At 40.2% G+C, this 21,735-nt stretch overlaps 1 protein-coding gene across 2 annotated transcripts; it reads left to right on the top strand.

Moving 5' to 3' along the window:
* The first annotated feature begins 111 nt into the window (after nucleotides 1–111).
* On the top strand, nucleotides 112–20,537 carry HNRNPK (heterogeneous nuclear ribonucleoprotein K). Of its 2 annotated transcripts, none has more exons than XM_069000839.1 (16): nucleotides 112–216; nucleotides 2,816–2,893; nucleotides 2,996–3,075; nucleotides 3,937–4,034; nucleotides 5,391–5,447; nucleotides 6,944–6,987; nucleotides 7,869–7,941; nucleotides 8,454–8,567; nucleotides 9,471–9,599; nucleotides 10,091–10,398; nucleotides 10,739–10,793; nucleotides 14,536–14,586; nucleotides 18,431–18,452; nucleotides 18,530–18,612; nucleotides 19,073–19,242; nucleotides 20,082–20,537. In XM_069000839.1, exons 3-16 carry the CDS (start codon nucleotides 3,027–3,029, stop codon nucleotides 20,110–20,112), a joined length of 1,284 nt encoding a protein of 427 aa, XP_068856940.1. In that variant the 5' UTR covers nucleotides 112–216; nucleotides 2,816–2,893; nucleotides 2,996–3,026; the 3' UTR covers nucleotides 20,113–20,537. The 2 variants fall into 2 exon arrangements, with proteins under 2 accessions (XP_068856940.1, XP_068856939.1); XM_069000838.1 differs by having other exon boundaries at nucleotides 113–216; nucleotides 20,021–20,537.
* The last annotated feature ends 1,198 nt before the right edge of the window (nucleotides 20,538–21,735 follow it).

The following is a 21,735-nucleotide window of genomic DNA, read 5'->3' as shown; positions in this document are numbered from 1 at the left end:
GGGCCTATCTCGTCCCTTCCCTCACGGAGGGCGGTGCGGATTGCGGCGCCGCCTCCTGTGCTGACGGGCAGCGGCCTCACCCAACGAAGTGGCGGCGGCGCCGGGCGGGGGGCGGTGGTGGGACCAATCGCGGGTGGCGCTGGTGGATGTGCGCGGCGGAGGCCGGGGCTGCTCCCCTTTCTCTCCCGTGCGCGGCGGGCCCGGCGGCGGGCTCAGGTACGCGCAGCCCGCGGCGCCGCGAGGCCAGGGTCGGCGGGGCGGGGACGGGGGCGGGAGAAGGGCACAGGACGGTGCAGGCCTCGCCTGGGCCGGCAGAGCCGCCGCCGTACCCCGCTCGGCGACGCTGAGTGACACAGCGGTGCGAAAGGGCCTCTGTCTCCTGTCGTGGGGCCTTAACCGCCAAGGGCTGCCGTGGCCCCAAGGCTTCCCTGGGGTCCCGAGGGGTTGGCGGTGGAACGGGGAGAGCGCTGCGTGGAGGACACCGATGTGTCGCCGCCTCGGCTGTTGTTGAGGGCCCTCAGACGGCCACTGTCCCCGTTGTCCCGCAGGAACAGCGCGGGTTCCGCAGCGCCAGCGGGTGCGCTGCAAGGGCGGGGACGCGGCGGCCGCGTGGTAACTGCGCCCGGGGCGAGCTGCTCTTGAGGATTATGGCGGGCGCAGGGAGGACGCTCCGGGCCGCGGCCTGCGCGGAAGCAGCTGCAGGGGCTGTTCGGGGGCGGACGCTCCGCATCCCGGCCGCGCCGCTTTCGGGGTCGGGCGCAGTGCCCGTGGTGCTGGGGCTGCCCTGCTCCGCCCGCTGCGACGGGCTTCGAGCCGTCGGGCACCTCCTTTTGTCCGCCCGGGCAGAGCCGGGTAACACTCCCTGCGGCCGCGTGGTGGTGGCGGCGGCCCTTCCGCTCCCGGCTCCGCCTCGCAGCGGGCGGGCGGGCGCCATTTCGGAGGGCGCCATTTCTGTCGCTGCGCGGGGTTTCCGCTGCGCCGCCGCTCTCGCCGCTGTCCCCGCCGCGCTGGGCGGGCAGCTGGAGACGCGGGGAGGGAGGGAGAGGGAGAGGCAGGCGACAAGTGTCGCTGCGCCCTGGAGGCGTTCCGGCGTTCCTCAGCTCGTAGTTCTCTGGTCGCCGGTCCCACCTCGTGTCCGGTTTAGCCCTTCGGTGTTCATAAGAAACCTGACTTTATTGGTGAGAGGAAAGCTAATGTATTTACAAACAATTTGATGGGTGAAGGTATGGGTGTTAACGTCTTCGAAATGGGCCTTAATGTCTCTAGTGACTTTGTGCAGTAGGTTTATGGCAGAGCCAACACAGCTTGGCTCCTGAAACAGACAAGCGTCTGCAGAAGGCAGAATTTTGGGGTAGAATAGGAGTTTCAAGGGGAGAAAATATGTGGAAGGCGTTTCGGGAAGGCTGTACCTTTCTTAGTACCTCAGTCAGTGGGGAAAGGAGAAGGGCAACATGCGGCCGGGAGTTTAGGATAGAAGGAGGCTGCGCCCTCCGAAACCGAGAGAGAGCGAACCCCTTTGGCGTGTGCCCCAGTGGACTCTCTCCCTTTATTCGAATAAAGTTGAAGGACTCTTCTGTCTCCTTTTTGGACATAAACCCCTGGCATTTGTGGATTTTCCTGACACTAGTAATGTGAATGTCCTCGATTTACCTAGCTGAGCGAGGTTACTGAGAGCACATGACGTATGGGGAGGTTTGACTAGGGGAGACTAAGCTGTGAATTGTAACTTACAACAGTTCGCTCCCCGCTGCCCTAAAGTTCTTGGGATAGTTGGAAGTAGATTACCCAGGGTCTGAAAAGGCTATTACACCGTGTCTGGTTCTTCCTTACTGACCATCCGCATTACAGTGCAATTTTGGCAATGTGTGCCTGAGATCCCGCTGTTACTGAACTTGTGCGTGCCTGTTAGCCCACTTCAAGTGCCTGGAAATGCCAGCTTGTGCTTGGAAGGTAGTGCCTGCTCTTAGCCGGTACAAGCAGGACAACAATTACATAGCTGAGAGTGCGTTTAATAAGTTGGAATCCACTTCTGCCCCATCCCCCTCCTCCGGTTGTGGATACCCATGAGTGCCTTCTATTCGTTGAGGCAATGGAAATTAATGCAGTGCAAGGGGAAATAACGTGATTGTTTGGCCGTGTTTGTAAATCACATTTTTAATGATAGTAAGTTGCAAAATTGTTTCTTTTGTCGGCACTTCCCTCTAATGTGACTTAGTAGCTAAAAGCAGGTCTCAATCTATTTCAGAAAATGGTACTGAAGTTCAGCTTCTTTTGGAGGTACTGGGGGTGTGTGCATGCAGTGGATTATATGTAACCACAGAGGGTGGTATTTTTAGGAAGAGGTTATTATAGAGTAGCTAGAAGTTGTAATTTTTATTTTATTCATCAATTGTAGTTGAGAGGAAGGCATGCTCAGATGCATGCTAGTACCTTGATAGAGAATTTATAGAACAAATGCTGACAAGTACCCTAACAGGACTTTTTATTAAGTTTAAGTTGTGTTGACCTAAACAGCAGGACCAGATTCTGGTGTAGTGTCCTTTAAAAAGTGAAACCAAGGCACCTATCATACAATGTTGAGATTATGTGGTTACTTAAAACTAATGTGTGCCCAAAAACTGTAACTCAGACATTAAGAGTGTTATGTAAGTGAACAGATTTGACCTTTATCTTCTCTTGGCTTGGCTATGCTTTTTCCTTTTATAAAGGAAAAATTCATAGCAATAGCTTAGGTCAAACCTTTGGTTTCTGGCTGTAGTGAGAATCAGAACTGTTATCTGGGGAGACTCACAACTGATATATGCTGTTTTTATAGGCTCTTGAAGCAATAGGCTGTTGGATTTTGATCCCGCCCAGAATACTTGAGTTTTTGTCTCAAGGATATATAATAGTGGTAAGTTCTAGCAGCAGGCATTTATTTTTGTTATTTTTTTCACTTTAGCATGATTTACAGTTTCTTTTGACAGAAAAATGTACTGTCTTTATTTTTCAACAGGTTTTGCTTGTCCACATAAGAAAAAAAGGCAATGGAGACTGAACAACAGGAGGAGACCTTTACCAACACAGAGACAAATGGTAAATTTTTTAAAGGACTATTCCTTTTTTAGAAAGAGCCTCTTAAAAATTTCAGTATTTCAAAGAATTTTGTGGTTATTTAACTTTACCATATGTTTGCATCAGCAATAATTTTAAATATCAGTTTTAATTAGCGTGTCATTACACATGCTTTTGATGTATAAACACATAATCTTTCTGTTAGCAGCTTTTAGACATGAGAACTGAAAGTTGTGACTAAATACTGAAAAATATTTCATAACTGTATGGAGAATGTGAATGTGTATGAATGTTATAGGTCATGTATGTTAATTTCATTTTGTTCATTGTAGCTGTTACATGCAGGAGTTACGACTATGTGAAATATTGCTAAAGAGCTTCATGCAAAATTTCTTGGGAATAATTACCAGGGAAGTTAGGGCATTACTGTTGTTAATTCACGCCGATCTTTCCTAAACGGCATCTGAAGTGCTACTTTACTATTATTCCACCAATATTTCAGTGTTGGACAAACTGCATTTGAGCTTTATGCTTGAAAGGTTTTCCCCAATTGTAAATTATAACTAAATACTAAGTGGGTGATGCTGCACTCCTTTAGACAATGTCATGAATTTCTTACTGTCTGGGTGCAACATTCTCATTTAAGCCACAGTTCATAGATTTTTAAATGCATTTTCAGTTGTTAGTCTGTAAGAAAGCTGTTGAAGTGAAGACTTGTTTCTGTGCAGTAGATGCTCAGAATTGACTTCTGTAATTAGTTTTGTGCGAATAGGGAAGAATGTATTAATAGTACAGAGCATAAATTTGGCACATGTTCCATTTTATTTTGACTTAGAAAGTTAAATAAATGTTTATGTTTCCCCCCTATGGACCTCTCTACAGGCAAACGTCCTGCAGAAGATATGGAGGAAGAGCAGGCCTTCAAAAGATCTCGGAATACTGATGAGATGGTTGAATTGCGCATCTTGCTTCAGAGCAAAGTACGCTTTTTCGTTTTTACTGGGTTTGTGTGTAGCATTGTTCAAGATGGTGGTGACAAAGTGTATGTTGGGATATAAGTGTGGAGAGATTGTGCTTTTTTTTAAATGAGATAACTTACTAGAATAATTTTCAGTATGTAAGAATGGTAGTTGCAGGTATATTGCAATGGAATTGTCCCTGGGGTTCTCTTAAAAGGGTAGAACCCTATGGATCAATACAGGGTTTTTTTTAGAAGATATACTTGCTGAGAGGTAGAGCAATAAAGATTCTAAGATATTTTTACATCTGAGTGGAAGGTAGCTATTTTGAGGGGAATGGCTGTATATGAGTCTTTGGAAAAGAATTAGTTTATAGAGGGTTATAAAGTAGTGATCTTAAATATGTGAGAGGAGAACTTAGGATTTTAGTAACTCTCCCAAATAGATCTACTAAACTTGTTCAACTGTATTAACAGGGGAAAGTGTGGGAGTAATGCTTCAGGGATTGCAGTGATTTTGTTGACAAGTGTAAATAGTTAAAGTTGCTGTATATGAATTTCCTCTGGTGTTTCCAGTTGCTACAGATTATTTATACTTTCTGAAGTATCTGTCTTTTGTGTTGGTGTGAAAGAATGTTGCCTTAACTGTGTGGTATTTCTGACCAATCATCAAGTTACATGGTGTACCATGAAATGTTTTGCATGTTGCTAGCATAATGTATGATGTGTGTTATAAAAGCAATACTTTCCATGCAATCCTTGAAAGAACCTGGTAAAAATGTAGTTTTGCAATTACTGGTTTTTACTATTTGTCAGTTTATTCCTGTTGATGTGGGTGGCTTGAAGTAAGTTGGTGGCTGTTAACATTCATTTCAACCTTTATCAGTTTATATTGCTCTGCAAAATTAATTACTTTACAGAGGTGCGAAACAATATTAGCACTTGAAATTATCAAATGTTTGGAGTACAAAAGTGGAATCTGTAAACTTACTCCATAAGGGGGAAAAAAAGCTGATCTGAGAAATTGAGGAAATAATCGACCTACATTATATTAATTTAGTATGGTTTTTTTTAATATATCTAGTCTATGAGAAGTTCAATATGGGCAGAATTGCCTAGAAACTTCTGTTTGGAATTGAAATATTAGCGGCAATGCTGAGTTACCTTTCTCCTGTGTTCAGTGGTATTAAGAGCTTTTAGTAATTTTTTTTATGTGGACAAACTTTTAGTTGGTTTCAATTCGATTTGAACCTTTCCAAAGCAATGCCTGCCCCCACCTCTTGGGCCAGCAAAAATAGATCTGCTGTTGTTAGTCTTGAGTTCAAAAACTTAGTCTTTGCTGTGTTGTCATAACATAATTTCTAAAACTATTTTCCAGAATGCTGGAGCAGTGATTGGAAAAGGTGGCAAAAACATTAAAGCACTTCGTACAGACGTGAGTATATATGAGTTTGAACTAATTTAACACCACTTCTTTCAGAGCACTACATCGAAAACTTGATTGCGTGCATTTCTAGAAATGGGAGCGATTCAACTCTATAGACATCCAAGTTACAAACCATTTGTATTGATTGTCAGAGTAGATAACTTAGTTCTTCAATTTCTATTTTAATTAAAACCCAGCTTGATGCATGGGGAGGAGAGGTTTATATTAAATCTCTTCACTTTTTATAGGATTCTGCCAAATTACACACTTCAAGTGAGTTACCATGCTAATTAAAAATATTGACAAAGCTTAAACCCCTTAAAGTACCATTCCCCATAAGTGTGAATCAATTATAGTACTGCTGAAACCCTTGCAGGTGGCTGGCTTAACCCAGTGATAGAGGAATTCTTTAACTTTCTTTAAAAAGAAAAACTAAATCATCCATCTGTTCCCTAACAGCTTGCACATGAAGCACAGAAGCATTAATATTAAGGTTTCTTGCTTTAAATGTAGGTATAAAACACTGAAAGAACATTCTATTCTGTTGGAAGCATTTTTAAGTGGTCATGACTTAATGCCCATTCACATTTTACAGGGGGTCAACTCTGGTGATTAGACACATGCTTAGCATTAATGTTGTGTATTTATAAAACCTGGCAACGCTTCTTAAATTCCATTTGTTTACACTCTTGTACTTAACATCAGCTACAATTTCAGCGTTTTTTCCAATCAAGACTCTGTTCAGCACAAGATTTGACAATATATCATTACAAATCAGTTCCAGCTAAGTTCATGAACTACCGCAGCTATAGTTGAGATTTTAGTTGAAATGGTCAGGAATCATACATATGCTCACTAACTTTGGCAGCTAGTTGTTCCTTTTTTTTTTTTAGGGTTTTTTTTACCAAGTTTTTTTTTGTTTGGTTTTTCTTCTCATTTGGTTTTTTGAGTAAATCGGTATGTCACCTAAGTCCAGATAATTTAGATTGGTCTGGAACACGAACTTTCCCAATTTGCCCACGGTTCTAGTACTATCAGTCTCGACAGGTTTTGTGTCTACCCTCATGAGCCAGCCTGCTACTGAAGCATCATTTGTTAAAAGTAAAAAGTAGTCAGATCAAGTGACTCATTTTTAAAGTCCATACTGTTAGGCCACAGTCGGTGTAGCAATCCGTTATTGTGTTAGTCTTCAGAACAACTTAAGCTTGTTTCATTAATTGAGAGTAATGAGTATAGTTTGTATTAAATTAAAATTTATTGCTTTTCCCCCTTTTCCCTCTCCTTGTTTTTTTGGCCATATATCTCCGTTGCCCATGTACTGGATCGACTTGCCCCTGCGTTGCCCACCATGACGTTGGCCCATCCGCCCCTGAACGCCCATGTGAAAACCCTGGTTGGCTATGCCCAAAAATGTGCTCGTTGCCAAACGGGTACCATACTTGACAACTTCCGATTGAATACCCATGCCCAATGCCAACATCCACGAACGCCAATGACCAATGCAGTACAATGCCAGTGTTTCAGTCCCAGACAGCAGTGGCCCCGAGCGGTATGTCCCAACAGTTTATGCCTCACTGCCTGAATAGAAAGAGAGAAATGTATTTTATTACCTGCCTTTGATATAATTAAATAGTATCCCCTTATAGACGGTGTATTGTTTTTTTTCAAGTTTTCTGTCTTATTTTCCCCATTAAGTCTTTTTGTCACTGAACTTTTACGTGAGTTGCCCACCCAAACAATCCACTAATTTTATTTCAATGGAAGGAGCACAGCTTCAAGTGTTGCATATTTGCTGCATTGTAAATCAAATTGGTTCAAAATAGTCTCTCGCTCTGTCTTTGTGGCCCACCTTGCTCCCCTCAACATTGCCTGTTCATAATTATTTCTGATGAAATGCTAATTCCGGTTCGCTTTCCTTCACTTCTCATTTGTTTCGTCTTTTTTTGTCTTGCATTTGTATTTGTTTTATTGGAGAGCCCATTAGTAATATGAGTTCATAACCTTATTCCAGATACAACGTTCACCACTTGCATATCCTCACTTTTAATATGAGAAGGTGTGCCAGTTCTACGAATGTAATAGCGAGGGTATCCTAATTAGTGGTGGCGGGGAACATGAATATTCACTTCTACTTTTCAGTTCTGCGTCAATTTCTTGCCCACTTAATCTGAGCCCTTCCAAAAGCCCATTCTGTCTTTCTCTCTCTGCAAGACCTACCTAATCTTAAATTTCTCATGCATATATACTGGGCATAAACAAAGATGCATGTGTTGTAAATTGAGCAAACAGGTTTACTTTAAGTGGGGAATATTAAGTGTAAACTCTTCTTCATAGTAAATCTTGTTAACATTTTGTGTGTGATGATAGAAAAAATTTACTTCCGCTTTTTCTTTTCTACCTTCTGTTGTCTGGCATCATGGCTTCCAACAGCATCTTGAGTATAAGTGCAGATATAGAGACAATTGGAGAAATCTTGAAGAAGATTATCCCTACTTTAGAAGAGGTATTTATCTTCAAATTTTTTTCTGCTTAGAATGAAAATACTAGCTTTTGAATGAGATGGTTCTAGAATATTTGCTACTTTTTAAATACAGGAAATTGGAAAAGTAAAAAATGCCAAAAACCTTTCAAAGAAGGGTTATGGCTGTCACACTACATGTTGGCATTTTTTGGGTAGAGGGAAGAGTCTTGTCATTGTTTATTAAATTAACATTTTGAACAGCATTCCTCCTTTCCAGATAGTAAGTGTTGCACTGTTTGATACCTTCTTAAATCTTTGTAGCAAGTGGTGCAGTGTAATTTAATAAAGCAGTATGAAAAATAGGGAAAACTGATACTTCACCTTGAGGTGAGGTGTTTAAATTGTTGTGATTGTATCAGAAGAAATACAGGATTACAATTCAGCAATAAATTAAATCATACCATTGTGTTTGAAGAAAGATCTTAGAACTGCAAATATTTTGAATTTTTGTGATTAATCTTTATTTTTTTTCCCTATATGCATCTTATTTGCAGTATCAACACTACAAAGGCAGTGACTTCGACTGCGAACTTCGGCTTCTTATTCACCAGAGTTTGGCAGGAGGAATTATTGGTGTCAAGGGTGCCAAAATTAAAGAACTCAGAGAGGTACTTGCTTTCTGTTATTCTGAGATTTGATTTTGTTCAGTAGACAATGTTTTCTGTTCACAAGGGGCATATATAAGAATCTCCTGTGCAGTAATTCCTTCTGAACATTCTGCATACATGCTTTTGATGTTCTGAGATGGCACTGGGAGTTGCAACTTTCTTGCAGACCCTCACAAGTAATATTGGTGGCAAAGCCAGGATTTGGTTAAACATTTTTTGTGGTAGAGTTTTTAACAAACTGCTACATAGTGTAGAATTATTTGTGTAGTTGGACATGCAGAACAGTCTCGAATGAAAGCATCTCCACAGCAGATGTACTGTAAAAGGAGTTGATGTTTAGTTTTGTATTTTTTTATTCTAACTCCTGGAAGACCATTGGTTTTTTTAAGTGAAAGATTAAGATTTTAAAACCTTAATGGTCCCTATGAGCTGAGAACACGTGGGTGAGTTTCTTGGTGTTGTGTTGAAGGCAATTTCAGGTCGGTTCAGGTACAAGACAATACCTGTTTGCATGGATTAAGAAAGGCAAGATAACTAGGCATAATCCTAGCAACATTGGTCTCTTACCATCCAGAGGTATTAATATGAAAGCTAATACAGCCTGTAAGCTCACAATGGTTACATGGTCCTTTTTCTATTACTTAATTAAGTGATGTGTCGTGCATGAGTCATAATTGAAATAGGAGAAAATTGAACTTCTTTTCATCTTCATGCAAAACTTATGTCAACAAGATATTTAAAAAATGTCATCTTCAAATTTCATGTGATAACTCAGGAGCAAGCATGCAGGTTTAAGTGGGTGGGAACTTAATTGTCTTTTGAATTTTTTTAAAATGCTTTAATGGTTTTATAAAGTTGTTTAAAATATATTTGATAGTCTTGAACTTTTTTTTTCTTTTGCAGAACACTCAGACCACCATTAAGCTCTTTCAAGAGTGTTGTCCTCATTCAACTGATAGAGTGGTGCTTATTGGTGGAAAACCTGATAGGGTTGTTGAGTGCATCAAGATTATCTTAGATCTTATCTCTGAGGTAATGTTTATTAAATTTATTTTATTCTTTCGTTGGCATTCATGAATGTTTTAGACATTAGTTGAATGAAAAATGATGTCTTACAGTTTCTAGTTTAAATTCAGCGCCTCCTACTTTCCTGACAGTAAAGTGATGGACAGTTACGAACCTTGGGAACTATTTCTGTTGTTAGAATCGGGGTACACTTTATGAGGGTGGGAGGCAATTTCTGGTACTAGTGGGCCATTATTTATGCTTTGCATGTCATCAGAACGGAAAAATTCTGATTTTTGCAGAATTCTCAAAGTAAGGAAAACAAAATTTTACCTGCCACATATAAGTAGTTTTGCTGTCATAGTTAAGTTCACAGGAAACACATCAACATCTCCTTTCTTGGCAGTATTGTGAAATCAAGAACATGTTCCAAATACATAAATGTGTTAGTTTAATTAAATATGCCAGTTGTAATAGAACTAATTGACTTGGCGAATTGTTTTGTTTGTTTGTATTAGTCTCCAATTAAAGGACGGGCCCAGCCTTATGATCCCAATTTCTATGATGAAACATACGACTATGGTGGCTTCACAATGATGTTTGATGATAGAAGGGGACGGCCTGTGGGCTTTCCGATGCGTGGAAGAGGGGGTTTTGATCGGATGCCCCCTGGTCGTGGCGGACGACCTATGCCTCCTTCAAGAAGAGATTATGATGATATGAGCCCTCGCAGAGGACCTCCACCACCTCCACCAGGTCGTGGTGGTAGGGGTGGCAGCAGAGCTCGTAATCTTCCTCTTCCTCCTCCACCACCTCCTCGTGGCGGGTGAGTTGTTGCATAAATGCATTATACAAAAACTCATGTATATCTGAGTCATATTAGTACTTTCAATGATTTTTCCATGTTTCCTTGTTGGTAGTGATTATGCAGGATTGAGCCTGTATTGGACAAGGGTAGTTTCGAAATTAACTGAAATTTTAATTACCTGCTGTGCTGTAGTAAGTTGCCAGGACTATATTTAGTAGTTCTGGAACTTCTGTTATTGAGCACTGGGGTAGAGTAGTTTGATATTCTGTTACATGTGAATCATCAATGTGAAAATTTAGATTAGAATAAACAAGCTAGCACATCACACAGTTAACATGCACTGCCTTTTTTGTTTCAGAGATCTGATGTCCTATGACCGAAGGGGCAGACCAGGAGACCGTTACGATGGCATGGTATGAGTTTAAAATTTGCCCTGTTGTGTTCCCTAAGTGCAGTTAGCATGCTGACCGTCCTGCTGCTGAACACATGCACATTCATGTGGGACATGCATGGTTCTGATGGTAAAACCAAAATATTTTGTCCATACAAGTGGTCCTCCTGTGGATGAATATTTGTGGTGTAAATGGTACTCAGTTTTCTTTCTTTCGTCCCTGTGACCAAAAACAATTGAGAGAATTTGACTGTGCTTAGCCCTGTAGGTTTTCTTGCACTGGCAATCTTCCAGATTTTTTAAATTGGGATGACAGAAATAGCAATGTCAGAACAAAATTCTCTGATGAGTTACACAAGCATTCTTAACACTAAACATTGGAAAACATGAGCATAGATACAGTAATACAGATTATGGAACAGTATCTGAGAATAGCTCTAGTTGATGGAAGGTGATGGCTCTTTTCAGTCAGTTCTTGTATATTTTCTGGTTTCTCTGCAGAAAATCCACTGTAATTCTAATGTTTTGGAAGTAGAACCACTGCTAAGTTGGATCCTAAATCACTTCTTTCTCGGAGGGAGATAGAAATCTCATAGTGTGTGTAAGCTTAAAACAAAGGGTACAGATAGCCTTCTATGTTGCATTCTAAGCTGTCGTGCCCCAGCAGCCATCTGCTGTTCTGAGAAAAGATTCCTCTTTCCTCAGAAGAAAATCCAGGAGGTTGTCCTGGTTTCAGCTGGGATAGTTACTTTCTTCTCAGTAGCTGGTCCAGTGCCGTGTTTTGAATTCAGTATGACAGTAACGTTGATAACATGCTGATGTTTTTGTTCCTATGTAGTGTTTATCCTTAGTCAAGGACTTACTCAGTGTCTTATGCTCTGACAGTGAGTAGGTACACAAAAGAAGCTGGGAGGGATCATACTGAGTACAGGTGACCTGAAATGGCCAAAGTGATACTCCACACCATAGAACATCATACCCAGTATATAAACTAGGGCAGTTACCCAGAAGGACGGTCCATAGGGGGGTCTGAGGATGGGGTCTGGCAGTGGTCAGCAAGTGGTCAGCAGTTGTATCATGTACCTTGGTTTTATTTTTTTTTCTTGTTTTGGGGAGTGGTGGTGGTTTCATTTTTTGTTGGGTTGGTTTGTTTCATTTTTTAACTTTTTCTCAGTTATTAAACTGTTCTTACTTCAAGCAATAAGTTTTACTTTTGATTGTTGTCCCAGTTCCACTGGGATTTGGGTGGGGAGGTGTAAGGAAGCAGCTGTGTAGTGCTTAGTTGCCAGCTGGTCTTAAACCACAACAGAGGTGGATCTCGATAGTAGCAATCTTCTTGTCTCCTCTGGCTTTTTTTGGCACCTTCTCTAAGATGGCAGGTGACACTTTTTCTTTGTCTTCTAAATGAATGTAAAAGAGAGAAATGGAAAAGATTGATTAAATGGGCTACCTAAATGGGCTTCACGTGTCCTCCTTGGAAGTAAGAGTTACTGGAACTACAAACTGCAAGAATGTCATGTGCTTATTAGAAATAATAAAAGGAAAGATTTGCAGTTACAAGTATTTACAGTTACAAAAAAAGTGTTTCCCATGCTACTCTACATGCTAAGAAACTGGAAGAATGGAGAAGTACACCTCCAAAATTCCTTATCTATTTACATGTTTTCAGAGCTTAGGTTTTGTGTTCTTCTGTTTGTGGCTAATAAAGCCTGTGCTGGAGTACATAAACTGAGCAGCCTGCCCTTCTTTGGGTATTTGGTTGAGTACAGTCTTACTTATCTTGACTCTTGGGCAGTAGTGTGTTCTATTTTTACTCCACTCCAGCTAGAATAGAAAATCCATTTTGACTTAGGTTAAGCCTGTCAGGTTGACCTTCACTTTGTTGACATGAGTTTCTACAAGCAAGTGGAGTAATTTCTGCTGGTTTGGTTTCTTTTAGGGAAAAAAAAAACAAAAACGTTTTATTTCCTTTTCATAGTGAAGCTACTCATGACTTTGGTTCCTTTGTGACCAAGTATTATAGCCTGGTTAGAGTGGGGACTACTTCCCAGCAAAGTATTTAATGTCTAGTTTTAGTTCATCATCATCCTAGTATCCTAAATTGTGTAAGCAGAAAGGAAGTCTTCACAATGAGTGTGATATCACAACTTCCTGATCATGCCCAAAGGTCAAGTCTTCCTGTGCTACCCTTTGTTTCAAATAGAAACTGTTCTGTAGCTAGAAATGTAAACTAAAGTAAGCCAATATTATTGTGGTTTATGAACTAATGATGGGAAAAGCTGCTCTTAAGAGAGCAGAAGTGCTCTTTCACATGGATTCTGTTGTACATAGATGTAGTAAAAGGCAACAACAGATGAACATATGAAAAAATACTGGAAAAATTGAATGTACAGACACAATTTTTTTGCCAGTTCTCTTTCTCGCTAAAGGCAGAAAGATTGAACACTTGAAGATTAGATGCTGAACTGTGGTTTTTCCTGAATTCCAGAGATATGACAGTTTTGACAGCCTTATAAATGCTGATATGAGAAAAACCCATTTTGATTTTGAAAGATAGTTCAATTCCTCTTGGCCATACAGAGTAAATCACTTAAGATGATACTTCTCTGTTAGCCTGGCTTCAAGTTCTAGTATAAATATGTACTGCTGTTAAAATGCTCATTTGACTTATAATCTGTTCTGGAGCTTTTTCTCCAAAGTACAGACTTGTTTATCTGTAAATAGAAGTATCTGTTTTAATGTGTAACTACTTTGGATCAAATCCTGTGGACCATAAGGGCTATTGTGATCTGAAAAATCCTGTGGTTTCTGTATTTTTTAGCATCCCTCATTCTCAGGGGCATGTAAAAAATAGTAAAGGAAGAATGTATGACAACTGTGCTATGTATTCATACATATGCTAGAAGGAAGTAATAAAATTTCACTTTCCTAGGTCACTTTTAAAAACCAGAAAAACTTACAATAAAAGAATTTGACATCAATTAGGACTGCATACAGATTTTTTTATTAGATGTAAAAGTTAAGTTCTTTGCCTTATCCAGCCCACCTGTCATCTGGTGTCCGATCTAGTACGGGGTAGTCACTACCACAAATTAGTCTGCAGCATAAAATAATATGTGTGTTAAGACACCCTGTTTCAGGTACTCATTTTGCACAAATAAACATCAATTGCTGAAATTGTAAAATTCTGAATTAAAGAAATGCCATATATCATATATTTTAAAAACATAATTAAGTTTCTGATATAGTTAGGCAGCAGTAGATTGTTAAGTCTACTTACTGGCTAGATGAGGTATATGGATAGTGGAACATGAAAAGCAGCGTCCTTCCTGCTTAACCTGCTGTTGTCATAATCACTTGCAGTTGCTTCTTTCAATCTTGCTAAACCTTTTTTTTTTTAACAGATAGCAGAAATAAAAGATTGAGAAAGTATTTTTACATGTAAAAATGTAAAAAGGTTTTCTAAAAGGGAAAAAAAAAAGTTTGTCTAAGTTTTGCCTTGACGTTAGTTTTCTGAGCTTCTTGGAGGAAAAATCTGCTAATACCACAAAAAGAAGAGGAAAACACGAGTTGCCCATTTAGAGTTGTCCCAAAGTAAAATTAAAAGGCAGTGAGTCTTTAAAGTGGTCTAAATCACATAATTAAGATTTTGTTCCTAGTATAAAGGTTTCTTTGTACCACTGTGTATTGTATTTGGTTGCCAAGTTCCCTACGAGTCTGTATAACATGGACTTCCTTTCTTCCTCTTACGTTGCATCTGGAAGATGATGCAGTGTCATGTGGATGCCTGTGATGACATGCAGCCACCAGAGCTGGTGAGTGTTTTCAGCCTGTTTTTTGAAAACTGCTTTATTGAATGAGTTAAGTGGTAAAGTGAACTTTTTAAGAGATCTTGAGTATAGTCCATGGCAACTTGCACCTCTGAAGCCATCCTTCTGACTCCAAATTTAGTGGCAGACTTATTAGTGTGTCCTTGGAAGGCAGGTAATGTTAATAGAGAGGTGGCATTATGCAGCATCATGGTAAAAATAGAGGAGTTTTTCTGTACCTCTTTTTGCCTCTTTTATACACTATTTTCATTTTGATAAACGGTAGCTTTCTCCATAACTGATGCACTGTAGATGCATACATTTACAGTTTATGTTTTGTGTTACTTTCATAATGTTGTGGGATTTTATTTCAAACAGCAAATATTTAAAGTAGCTTCTCACTTTTATTTGTGAATAAACTGTATTTACCTATCAATCTATTTGAAAATGTATCATTTGATCAGATAGGTTTTGGGAAGTTAGCACAGAATCATAGAGTTGTTTTGGTTGGAAGTAACCTTAAAGATCATCTAGCTCCAGCCTGCCATAGGTAGAGAACCTTGAACTAGACCAGGATGCTCAGGGTTCCATTGAACCTGGCTTTGAACACTTAGTGTAATTGGCCACCTACAGCTTTTCTGGGCAACCTGTGCTAGTGTCTCACCACCCTCACAAGTAAAGAATTTCTTTCTAATACATAAACTAAACCAACCCTCTTTCAATTTAAAGCCATTGTCCCTTGTCCTTACCCTACATGCCTGTGTGAAAACTCCTCTCCAGCCTTCCTGTAGGCTGCCTTCTGGTGCTGGAAGGTCACAATAAGGTCACCCTGAAGCCTTCTTCTCTCCAGGCTGAGCAATCCCAGCTCTCAGGCTTTCTTACAAAAGAGGTGCTACATCCCTCTAATAATCTTTGTGGTCCTCCCTGGACTTGATCCAGTAGGTCCATGCCCTTACTGTTGGGGGCCCTAGGGCTGGATGCAGTACTCAACGTTGGGGTCTCAAAGGAGTAGACCAGTGGGGCAGAATCACCCTCTGTGACCTTTTGATGCAACACAGGACATGATGGCCACGCTGGGCTGCAAGTGCACGTTGCTGAGTCGTGTCCAGCCTCTCATCCACCAGCCCCCTCAAGTCCTTCTTGGCAGGGCTGCTCTCCATATGTCCATCCCGCAGCCTCTGCTGATACTGGGGGTTGCATCAGCTCAGGTGCAGCACCTTGGTCTTGTTAAACTGAATGAGATTCCTATGGGCTTACTTCTTGAGCTTGTCCAGGTTTCCTCTGAAGGGGATCCAGTCCTTCAGGTCTGCCAACAGTATCACTTCAGCTTGCAAACTTGCTGCAGGTGCACTTAATCTGTTTGTGTAATTGATGAAGAGACTGAATAGCATTGATCCCAGTGCAGGCCTACCCCTGAGGACACCACTTAATGTCCATTGAAACTCTGAGCCATTGACACTGCCCTCTGGATGCACTATCCCTGTTCAATAAACAGTCTACCCAAGGAAACTATCCCTCTCCAATTTGGAGGGAAGGATGTGGGGACTGTGTCAAAGCCTTTACAGAAGTCCAGGTACGTGGTATCTGTAGCCCTTCTCTTGTTCACCAATGTAGTCACTCCATTGTAGAAATCATAGAGTACATCAGGTGCTGGCAATGTCTTCAAGATGGCAAAATGCTGCCAAATTAATACTTTTGATTAATTAAAGTGAAATGTCAGTTCTTAGCTTATATACATAGCAACTGCAACCAAATTTTGTTGTTTTGTAGTCTGGGGAGGCAGATGTGATCGAGGAAAGGTTTTTTTCTTTAAAAGAAATAAGTCCAAAAAGGAATCCTATGGCAAATACCAACAGCAATATGTCTGTGTATGCAGTATACTATGTGATTAGCTTCTGAATTAAACCTTAAGCAGAGTCCTTCATTGTCTTGTATTTTGGACTCCACTGTGAGCTCTATTACGTTGTCTTACAATATGTATTGCTTAGTAACATGGTTAGACTGTATGGGTTGCTTAGAGACAGAGGATAAGCTCAACACTTTGATCTGCATAGCTCCCATTTTGATGTAAAAAGAAAGATGGTAAGGAATATTTTTGCGGAAGTTGTTACATTGTAACTTCTGTGGGCAGGTAATTGTGGGTGGTTGAAGTTGACTGGCTGCTAGGGGACCACCCAGCTGCTTTCACACTCCTTTCTTAGTAGATTGAGGGGAGAAAGTGGCTCATGATAAAGACAGGCAGATCACTTATTTATTACCATCATAGGCAAAACAGAGTTGGCTTGGGGTAGGTTTACTGCCACTTTGAGTAGTGTGGTAAGAAACATAAAAGCACCTTTACCCCACCTTTCACTTCTTCACAAACTCAACTTTCACTCCTTCATTCCCTACTCTTCTTCCTCTGCCATGAATGGTGCAGGGGTGATAGGGAATGGCAGGTTCCAAGTCAGTTCATCACAGTTGTCACTGCTCCTTCCTGCCTGCACTGTTCCCCTGCTCGCTTCAGTGTAGGGTCCCTTCCATGGGATGATACAGCTGTTTGTAAACTGCTCAAATGATCTGTTTCCAGTGGACTGCAGTTCTTAATACTGTTCCAGTGTGAGTCACCTTCATAGGATACAGTCCTTCAGAAACAGACTGATTTGGTGTTGGTCCCCTCAGAGGCTGCAGGTGTCTGCCAGGCATCTGTGCCTGCTTGGAATCTCCACAAAAGTGCAGCTTCCTTCGGGGTGTATCTTCCTGCTCTCAGCATAGCATCCCTCAGTGGGTTAAGTGTAGTGATCTGCTCCAGTGTGGTTCTGTCGATAGGCTGCAGGGCTATCTCCATTCCAGTGCCTGGAGCCCTTTTTCCTCCTTTTACACTCTTGCCAGTCAGTGCACATTGGTAATTTTTTACACTTTTCTGAAATATCACTGAGATGCCACCAGCTTTGCTGACAGTTTCAGCCTTAGGCAGCTTCCAGCCTCCTCTTACAGACCCCAGAAGTCTCTTCAGAAGTTGAATTTGAGAGAACCATGTATATTTATTCTCTGCTTCTGAAGGAAAGTATAAATATGGGGTCTTGCACACTGCAAACACATTAGATGAAACGAGAACTCGATATCAAATGCAGGTTTACAAATCCTAAAAATAAAAGGGCCAGGAGTGCTCTTTGCAGTGATTTGCATTTGGTATATGGTGGTTTAAATATAACAGAAGTAACTTGTGTCATGTTTGTTTATTCAAAAATGTAAAGGTTGTAGCATAGTCTGAATCAAGACACAAGTTGTAGAGCTTTGTTGGCTTTTTTTTCCAAAGGCGTAGATGAAGTAGGGTGATTGACTGGGCAGACACTTTGTCCCAGAACTGGAGACTCTATTCAGCTGTATTGGTAATATTAATATGGCTCTACTTTGATCTTGTAATTTTAATGTTTGTTTAGTACAGAGGTCACAATTAGATCAGCATCAAGAGCTGTCTCTGAGAAGCTGAGATAGTGAGACTGCCTTGGTAAACTGGCATGGCTGAATCCTTTGTCATTTTAGGCATTTAGAGGTTTTGACAGGGCAGGATAAGAATCACAGAATATCTGGATGGGACTTAAAAGATTCATCCCATCCAACTTGTGGTCCTGCACAAGATGGCCTCTGGTCCAAATGGACGGAGGTTAATGAGATCTCCTCCCACCCACCCCTTTTGTTTCTGGTCTTCTCTCTTTGCCTCAGGATACCCTTGATGGCACAACACTGTTGTATTTATATCAGGTTGAGGTGTTTGATTAAATGGGCTCAAAGTTAACAGAATAATGCTTAAGACAAAAATGTGTTAATGAAGCATGGCTATTCACTTCAATTTTTTTTTCTCTTACAGTTTGAGGGTGGCTCTGGTTATGGTAAGTGTTCATATAGAAACTTTGCATGTAGTTCATTATGTAGTTACTAAAGGGCTTGATGCATACACTTAAATCAGATTATTCTTACGCAGGGGGGCGTGGTTCATACGGAGATCTTGGTGGACCCATCATCACAACACAAGTAACGATTCCCAAAGATGTAAGTAAAGTTGACTTGCTTTCAACTCATGCTTTCTCTTAAGAAGAAAGTCACAGCCATTTCTCAGACTGTTTAAGTAAATCAGAAGTACTTGGAGTGTTTGATAAGTACTTCTAATACAAAACAAGTGTTCCTAAGTCACCAACAGTGTATTGTTTGACTGTTTGGTTTCTGTCTTCAGAGACACATTAAACAATTTTATTTGTGGCTAATACTCAATAGTCAGAGATGGTCCTTCTAACTTGGCATTTTGCACATGAGAGCTGGTTTACCCAGTTTTATCTCTCCTGTGTTTATACAGTTAATATTGCAGGGGATATTTTTAGGCTATAAAGAAATAAGCTCCCATTGCAACACTTAAAACTGAATTTATGGAAACTACTCAAATGCTGCTGTAATTTTCTAACTTTTTAGAAAGACAGGTGTATCAGGAAATGAATGTTTTTGCTTTCTTCCCTAGTTGGCAGGATCTATTATTGGAAAGGGAGGCCAGAGAATCAAACAAATACGTCATGAATCAGGAGCTTCGATCAAAATTGATGAACCACTAGAAGGCTCAGAAGATCGGATAATAACTATTACAGGAACACAGGACCAGATACAAAATGCACAGTATTTGCTGCAGAACAGGCAAGTTAAAGTTTAATATTGTCCCTACTGTCAATTTTAAATTAACATGTATATTATAAAACTGCTCTCCTCTGTGAAACAGTTTTTTAAGAAGGCAGGTTTTAAGTAACTATTTGAATCTAACTTCTCCAGTGGTAGTTCTGCCTTGATTCTCTTCTGTTCTCCATTCTAATTAAAATGAAGACAGCCTCAAAACTAATCTTGCTGGAAGACATCTTAACCAAGCAGTCCTCTCCTTTGTCTGGTGAAAACTGCTGCAAAAAAACTACTTGTAATAAATTACATAGAGCCTGTAGAAAATATAGAAGATTTCAGTGGATGTTGGCCTAGTTCTGTGTGGAAGACTAGTGATTTTGTTGTTTTTAGATAACTAAATTGACAACAAATCACAGTCTGCCATATGGCACAGACCATGCCTCTACAGGACAAGTTGAAATCGATTTGGGGCTGTTATGCAGCATTTCACACCTTGCTGACAGTACTTTGCCTTTTCTGCCAAGTATTAACAGCTACAGATAGCATTTACTGTATTAACATTCTGGCTGCTAATAGCAGATTTTAATGTCTTAACTGGAATGTTTGGCTTTAGATTACTAATATTTAACTATGCCTGAAATATACTAATATAATTACTACCCATTGATAATTTAAAATTATTTACTTTTAAATGTGTTAGGAATTTGTAATTTTAATATGCTCTATGAATGTCATTATGAATGTTGATGCAAGATGTATGGTCCATCATTCTAATACATGCTTTTTTCTTTTTCTTTTATAGTGTGAAGCAGTATGCAGATGTTGAAGGATTCTAATGCAAGATTATTTTTTCTTTTTTATAGTGTGAAGCAGTATTCTGGAAAGTTTTTCTAAGACTAGTGAAGAACTGAAGGAGTCCTGCACCCCTTTTTTTTTTTATCTGCTTCTGTTTAAAAAGCCAACATTCCTCTGCTTCATAGGTGTTCTGCATTTGAGGTGTAGTGGAATCTTTGCTGTACACCAGATGTAATGTTTTAGTTCCTTACAAATACATGGGGGGGAAGGGCGCACGAGACTAACCTTGAAATTTTGAAGCGGCAGAGAGAGTGAATTCTATTTTTGTTCATTGTTGGTGGTAAATTGTACTGTTTTTCTGTAATTGTTGTGAACACCCTGCTTTATGTACACTGTATCTTACTTTGAAAGGGGGAGAATATGGTAGGCCACATGTCCCTGACATTTGTTGAGAGCAGTGTGCAGAATGTAATGCTTTTTTGTAAGAAACATTTTAGGATTTTTAAATAAATTTAGTGAACCTATTCTTGGTGGTCATTTTTCTTCAGGTCTACATAAGATCGTAACTAAAATGTATGCACCTAGGTTTTGGTTTTTTTCCCATATAAATTAAAGTTGCTGTTAAGCTTGCTCTTCAGTTTCCTTGATATATAGGTGGAGTTATGTGGGGGTTTTTGACAAATTAAAGAAATCGTGTGAAAACAATGACTGCTTTGCTGTTTGGGGAGGAAAAAAAAGGTGAAAATATTCACTCAAATGTTGTGTAAAACTTGACATTTTTGCAAGTGTTTGGCCCTCTTTGCAATACATATATATATTGGTGACAGTATATAAATAAAATATTTTAAAACTTTGTGATGTCACTGAGTAAACAGTAGTAAAGTTCACCTGGTTTTAGACAGCTTGCTTAATGCAGATAACTGTTAGAAATGACAGTTGCTCTACCATTACTGAATAAATTATACCTGTTTCCTGAGCTTTTGTTTGTATGAGGTAGGAATTGCAAATTGGCAAATTGACGATACAACTATGTAACTTGTTTTTCATTGTATGCAACACTTCAACTTGTTTCCCAGATGTATGTTGAATTCCGTAAGAATTATTTGTGAAAAATTAAAAAAAAATATAAAGCCTCTGGATATCTCATGTAATACCTTGGCATTTGTATTTATAGTTAAAAGTTTTAATTTCACTTCCTGAATAAAAACAGATTAAAAAAGTGTAAAGGTGTGTGGCACATGCAGATAGGATGGGTTCAGATTTAAGTGAGGATTCTCTTATGTTGGTTTTTTTTTTGATTGGTTGGTTTGTTGTGTCCCCTCCCTCCCCCCCCCCATGATTTGTGGTGCGTGAACCTGGCCTTTTTAATGCAGCTACTGTTTAAAATGGAATGGTAAAGGCGAGAAGCCCGGGACATGATGCATAAGGCTGTGGCTCCCTTGGCAGAGAACAGTGAATTCTGTACACAGTCAGAAACGCCATCCCTCTTGTCAGTGGGAAGGCAGCTGGCTTGGGAGACAGGGTACCTAAATTAGAGAAGTCTGCAGTCGAGGCTAAGGTTTTGGGCAAAATGCGAGTGAACTAAAACAGGTGCTGAATTTCTCTGTGTGCTTACCACTTGAGCATGTATAGAAAAGGGCTTGGGGGCGGTCGTTCGTTTGGTTCTTTTCTGGTTTGGGGAGAAAAGCTCAACAACTCAACACGCACATTCTTGTTCGTCTT

This window comes from Aphelocoma coerulescens (genome assembly GCF_041296385.1).
Source record: "Aphelocoma coerulescens isolate FSJ_1873_10779 chromosome Z unlocalized genomic scaffold, UR_Acoe_1.0 ChrZ, whole genome shotgun sequence".
NCBI lineage: Eukaryota > Metazoa > Chordata > Aves > Passeriformes > Corvidae > Aphelocoma > Aphelocoma coerulescens.
The sequence above is the reverse complement of the archived record's forward strand: the minus strand, read 5'-3'. Positions and strand labels throughout refer to the sequence as shown.

Excerpts from the sequence above, each read along its gene's own strand:
- HNRNPK (XM_069000838.1), top strand. The coding sequence starts at position 3,027 with ATGGAGACTGAACAACAGGAGGAGACCTTTACCAACACAGAGACAAAT. Across the intron at positions 14,587-18,430 it reads ACATGCAGCCACCAGAGCTG|TTTGAGGGTGGCTCTGGTTA; the intron begins GTGAGTGTTTTC and ends TTTCTCTTACAG. Across the intron at positions 18,453-18,529 it reads TGAGGGTGGCTCTGGTTATG|ATTATTCTTACGCAGGGGGG; the intron begins GTAAGTGTTCAT and ends CACTTAAATCAG.